The following is a 1110-nucleotide window of genomic DNA, read 5'->3' as shown; positions in this document are numbered from 1 at the left end:
TTCAATGTCACTGTATCTCCTATAACTTTATTACAGGTCATGCCTTGGTCTAAAACTAAAATACTTAAGCCTTTATTGATAAAAGCTTTAGTAAAAGCAACTGTGTCATTCAAAAATTTGCCGTAAGTACTGCATGACATAGGAAATTATTATACACAATACCTAGAGTTCTTCAATCCTTCATCCTTTGAAATGAAGACCAACATAACTAATAAATATGAAGCTGTTACACAGACTGATACTTATACTAATATATTCAGTACGTAGGAAAAAAGACATAGTCACTATGAATACCACATAAACATTATCATAGACAGCACCTTGTCATCATAAACAGATAACCAATAATTAAAACAATCTCAAACAAAAATAAAATAATGAACATACTCATCACTTCCCAGAACTTTTTTTGCTTTGAAAAACTATTACCTACAAATTAAAATAGCACAGATTAATCTTACCTCTTTCAGTGCAACCACACCTATGAGCCTCCCAATCGCAGTTACGTATGCATGGTTGAGACCCAACATAGAGAAGAGAGAGTGGACCTGCCGATGAAGAGCACAAAAAAAGGTCAATTATGAGAGCATGTTATTGAGTATATTATATAGGGTATGACTGAGAAGGAAAAAGACATTTCAGAGTGAAAGGAAGAAAATCCAAGGCAACTGGAAATAAGAACTGAGAAGCAGAAGAAACAAATTCAAATAGATATGATCACTAAGGACAAAAAGATATGTTGGGGAAATACAATTTTTTTTTTCTGATTACTAGCCTTCTATATAGTGTAGTGTATTAAAAGAGAGGGAGTATAAAAGTAATATAAAAAGATGAAAAATAAAGCCTTATGGGAGCAAGACAAAACTATCAAAGTAATTCATTCAAATGTTTCTGAAAAATAATCCTAACTTTGAGACATATTACATTCACCGAGTAAAACACAATACTGTATTACAGATTAACTAGAAAACAATGCCCCCCTCCCCCATCTACAATAGCCATGACCACTATAACAACCAGAACAAAAAATCTTAATTCGTACCTTTAGCAACGACGTTCTCTCAACCAGCTGGAAGGGCGCAGGGTCAATGTGACACTTGCTGAAGTCGA

At 33.7% G+C, this 1110-nt stretch overlaps 1 protein-coding gene across 1 annotated transcript in view; it reads right to left on the bottom strand.

Annotated features, from left to right (window-relative positions):
• Nucleotides 1-1110, bottom strand: part of LOC119585702 (chloride channel protein 2-like) — a gene marked incomplete in the record, with an annotated part of 67264 nt that overhangs the window by 2665 nt on the left and 63489 nt on the right. The window contains 2 exon segments of the mRNA XM_037934376.1: nt 462-548; nt 1043-1110. Of these exon segments, the coding sequence (XP_037790304.1) occupies nt 462-548; nt 1043-1110 (155 nt within the window).

The sequence above is a fragment of the Penaeus monodon genome, chromosome 20, assembly GCF_015228065.2.
Source record: "Penaeus monodon isolate SGIC_2016 chromosome 20, NSTDA_Pmon_1, whole genome shotgun sequence".
NCBI classification, from domain to species: Eukaryota; Metazoa; Arthropoda; class Malacostraca; order Decapoda; family Penaeidae; genus Penaeus; species Penaeus monodon.
This window is presented reverse-complemented; position numbering and strand designations above follow the sequence as displayed.